This window comes from Etheostoma spectabile, chromosome 3 (assembly GCF_008692095.1).
Source record: "Etheostoma spectabile isolate EspeVRDwgs_2016 chromosome 3, UIUC_Espe_1.0, whole genome shotgun sequence".
Classification (NCBI taxonomy): Eukaryota; Metazoa; Chordata; class Actinopteri; order Perciformes; family Percidae; genus Etheostoma; species Etheostoma spectabile.
In genome coordinates this window covers 12,258,266-12,263,106 of record NC_045735.1, presented here as the reverse complement: position 1 = coordinate 12,263,106, position 4,841 = coordinate 12,258,266, and the positions used below count along the sequence as shown (strand labels likewise).

Sequence of the window (4,841 nt, the reverse complement as noted above, 5' to 3'; positions counted from 1 at the left end):
ACAATGTCATCTTCATCAGGTGCAACTCTTTTGTTGTGCACACACCTCTGTAGTATTTTCATGGCTTCAACCAAACATACTCAAGCAGAGGTGGTTGAAGTGGAGCAGCTGTGGTCGTGATTATGTAGATTACAGTGCGTTCCTGGTACTTGTTTTGGCACAGAATTACACTTACATACTGCCTCTCAGACAACCTCTTATCACAAACATAAGCACAAAGAGCAATATTGTGGCTTTGGTTGGCAAAAGCACAAACACTGATTCCAAAATGACACAAACAAACCCTTTCTTGTCTGTTGCTCTTGCCTTTTCACACCTAGTAAAGATTTAAAGTATAACTTTTTTTGTAATGAGTCATTCTTATCCACAGATGCTTTCCCTATCAGATTGACTATATGTAGATTTCAACCAGTATAAACAATGATATGTGCTCCATCTACAACCTCAGATTAAATGAACGCAATGCGTAAAATAGGGAAAATCATTTACTATTATCAATAAATACTATTAATTATATATTAGGACATAGAAAGGGGATCACCAACACAGATACACTAAGGTACATACAAAACAACAAACAAAAAGTACAACAAAGTTGTCTGAGCTGCAGAGAATTAGGGTGTAATTTGATGCTAAAAGGGGTACCAATACTGCACCGTGCAACTCAATCAATACAACTTAAGCTGCATCACCCTACCAACCTTGTACTTTTATGTGGAGCCATAGCATTACCAATCAGGTAAAAATAGATATATAAATACAAACAGCACATAAAATTGTGTCTATGTTTGCACTTGTGCTGCACAAAAGAAGAGTTTGTATAGTATGTGCACAAGTCTTATGGCTGATTTCAGTGAGAACGGAGTGTTTACCAGGCCATAGTTTGATCACATATTGAGTCAGACATGACAGAAACCCCCTAATCACTGGGACTAATGGGACTAACAGAGCCCTCTTTGCTTCTTAACCAGGCAAAGGCACACAATCCCACACAGACACACACACAGTAATGAGCACAGGCTTAATCACAACCACACACACACACATATATGCACACATCTACAGTACACATAGCCACATAGAGCCACCATGGCCAAACATCTGTGGCTGTCCTCTGCCTACCATCAGGCTCATTCCAAAGCAATTTCACACAGTGATAAAACAGGCGCACAGTCTTACAGCCAAAGGTGTGGGGGGGGGGAAGAGAGCGAAAGAGTGTGTGTGTGAGAACAGGCAGATGTGAGGAGATAAGGATACGTTTGGCAATGTGGCCATTGCTGCCTGGCAGATTAGCAGATCTTATGCCTAGTTGGATGAGTCTCTGAATCATTTGGTGTTTTGTGTTTTTGTGTGTTTGTGTGTGTGTGTATGTATATGTGTGTGTGTGTGTGTGTGTGTGTGTGTGTGTGTGTGTGTGTGTGTGTGTGTGTGTGTGAACATTTATGTAGGTGCTGTCAGTACTTTGGTTCATTGATAATAAGGGACCTTAAAGGTCCCATAACTGGTGCTCTGGAGGCTTTTATTAGACCTTAGTGTTCCATAATGCCATATCTGAAGCCTTTTTCCCTAAATTCAGCCTGGTGCAGAATTACAGCCACTAGAGTCACTCCACAATGAGCTTTCCTTGGTATGAACCATTTCTGAGTCTGTAGCTTTTGAGGAGGGGGGGGTGGGGGGGGGTGGGGGGGGGGGGGGGAGGCTGGGGTGTGGGCTTGACCAACTGCCACTTTGCTCGTTTAAAAGCCATGCATGATGTCTTCTCTCATGGATGGGCGAAATTATCTAGCGAGCGAGCAAAGCAGAGCAAGGGGAGGTAACCTTGCCCCTTATGACATCATAAGGAGCAAGATTCCAGAAAGGCCCATCTGAGCTTTCATTTTCTAAAAGGCAGAGCAGGATATCCAAGGCTCGGTTTACACCTATCGCCATTGCTAGCCACTGGGGGACCATAGGCAGGCTGGGGGAATGTATATTAATATAAAAAAAAACTCACAAAGTGAAATGTTCATGCCATAGGACATTTAAACATCTGTTTGCATGTGCCCAAGCATGTGTGTCTCTCACAGCGTGAGCACAGTAAATGCACAGATGTTAAACTATTCAGACGTTCAAACTCTCCCTAGAAAAGAGCATCTACTAAAACCAAAAAATAGGGTAAACATCATAATACAATATAAAACCATTCACATGGAGAAAGATACCTAATATGAATGAAGTGATGTTTTGCACCTATTTGCACTTACCCTGTCTCTTTGTTTCATCCCCTCATTTTTTTACTACCAGAACAACTTGTCCAGTGAGGTCCTCCACAATGGCCTGAACCCTGCTGACCAGTTGACTCTGGGTGTGGTGAAGGTTTGGGGTGCAGGCAGTGTTCAGATCGTGCAGGTGACCCTAACAGATGAGACTGGAGGGGTGCATTTACTGACCTCACAGCACAACCTCATCACTCAGGTCAGTAAATGTTGTCATAACTAATAAAGATTTTATTTAATCTGTATTAATACAAGTTAGTATAGTGCATGTTGGATCAATTATAAGAGATAGTACCATCCCCCACCCTATTTATGTTTTTCTGCCGGTGTACACCTAACTGCTGGCCAATGTCATCAAACACGGAAAATGGTCTATGACCAAAAATGGCAGTTACTGGCAATGAAAAGTTATTTTTGTGCACACAGTTGCAGACAGAAACAGTCTGATAGTGTTTGATGTGTCTGATTTATTGTTTAATGGAATTGTCTTTTTGCAAGTGCACATATTCTGTTGCATCCCACAAATGCACTCAGCTACATTTCTACTCAAATAACCCCAAAATAATCATATTAATTAATCACTGTCTAAAATGAATACAATCAGTGGCATTGCATGGAAGAGTTCACTTTGTGAATTACTACTGTAGCTCAGTGAGCCTCTTTTTTCATTGTTACATGCGCACAATTCATAAACACACCACAGCATTCAAGTTCACTGACCATTCCCGTGCCAGTCAAAAACTATCACTGCAAAAAAAAGGTTTGCTTCACAACCCAACCTCTGCTGTGGCCCACTTTGTCATCTAATAGCTGTAATCAACTCTGTATTCCCTCTGGCACTGTTGTTTTGTAATGAACACAGAGTTGAAGACTTGACTCAGGACAGCGATTTTAAAGCTGCTCATACAATGAGAGTCATTTCCTCTTGCTCGCTCCATCATCTGCTCCAATGGTTGAGCAGAGAGAAATGCAATGAGAATCAGGAGGAATTGTGAATGTGAAGCCAAGCCGTATGGCCCTGTTACATGCTTACTACTTGGTGATTCATTTTTCCATAATGCCATTTTTTGTGACCACTCTGACAGTAGAAACATGGGCATACTGTCAGTTCTTTACATCAAAGGAAATTCTGTTTGTGTGTGAATCTCCTCTAAAGAGATCAGAGAATTAGGGTCAACTACAACATTCAGCTAGAAGGAATTCAGTGTTTGACACAAGGACACTTCAGTAGGTTGGATGTCTACCAAAACAGGGCTTGAGCTGAGGTCATCCAGCTTATTCAATCACTAGATGAGGTTGCAGAGATTGTACAATATGTCAGTATCCCAAAATGTAAAAATTGGTCTGGAAGAAGAGTTTAGATCACAGAAGAGGAAGGTAAGCAGGGTGTATCTTGCTGTGTTTAGGATGGCAGGTGGGTGATATAGAGATTTGGAGTGTGAGTATGAAACAGCAGAAAAAGAAAAGACAAGGCCAAGTTTAAAAAGATAGCACGTGTTGCCTCTCCTTATTTGGCCTATAATAAAATGTTCCTGTCCAGGTTGTGTACTGTACTCAGTGCACTTATCAGGAGCATGAAAATGATAGCTACAGCAGCTCCATAAATAATTGTATGCGAAAAAGCCCAGAAGCCTTTGATTTATATTGTTCTTGGGGAAGACAGACAGGAAGAGGCAAGAAGAGAAGGCAAGAATTGCAGATGAAGAAAGTCAGAATGACAGAGGGCTTTTGGGAGTGTGTTGGGGATGCAATGATGGGTAGAGAATAAAGAAAAGACAGAAAGACAGTCCATCTTTGAAAAGGAGAGAAGAAAGGACAGAGAGCAGTGGAGAGAGAAAGAGAAGGCACAAAAAAGACAGATGGAATACAGAGGTGAAAGAGATAAACAGGACAAATGAAAGATGGGCAGAGGGAGAGAGGACAGGCAGAGAGGAAGGAGAGAGAGAGAGGGATTGAGGATAACACAGTATGCACATAGTAATAAGTGTTGTTTTAGTGCAAGACAATCCATTCATCTCCTTAAGTATCGTCTGAAAGGGTAACAACTTGAAAGAAGCAGAAAGCAGCTGGGACTGTGTCATTTAAATACAGTGAGGTGGGAATGCTCTTTCTGCATTGTACAGGACATTTTATTTTGAATCTATTAAGGCCAATTCATACTATAAATTACAATATACTGTATTATCACATGTAAAAGCCTAGGCTTGTTTACTTCAAAAGGGTTCCATCACTGTCGTCAAACTGGTTTGACAGTTGTACAAGCATGTGATGGTGATATCGAACTTAATTTAATCAAACTTCCTGACAAGTCAAAATTGTTTCACTTTACATGGGGTCAAGGAAAAATATTCAGGACACAATTATAGTGGTATCAAGACAGCCAATGTAAAAAAACACTTAATGGCAGTTAATGTGATGTTAACATATAAAGCTAAATACTTTCTTCAAGTTAGATAATTAGTCCTGCCATGACATATTTAGTTTAGTAGTTGTGTTGTCAAGGTTAATTTCAAGTTGTTATAACAAGGACATGGACAGGCTATAATGTCTTGCCCAATGTCAAGTTGTCATAACAAACATCTAAAA

At 40.7% G+C, this 4,841-nt stretch overlaps 1 protein-coding gene across 1 annotated transcript in view; it reads left to right on the top strand.

Annotated features, from left to right (window-relative positions):
- Positions 1 to 4,841, top strand: part of si (sucrase-isomaltase) — a 68,184-nt gene that overhangs the window by 62,032 nt on the left and 1,311 nt on the right. Inside the window, exon 41 of the mRNA XM_032510107.1 lies at positions 2,284 to 2,454. Within this exon, the coding sequence (XP_032365998.1) occupies positions 2,284 to 2,454 (171 nt within the window). The remainder of the gene's footprint in view (positions 1 to 2,283; positions 2,455 to 4,841) is intronic.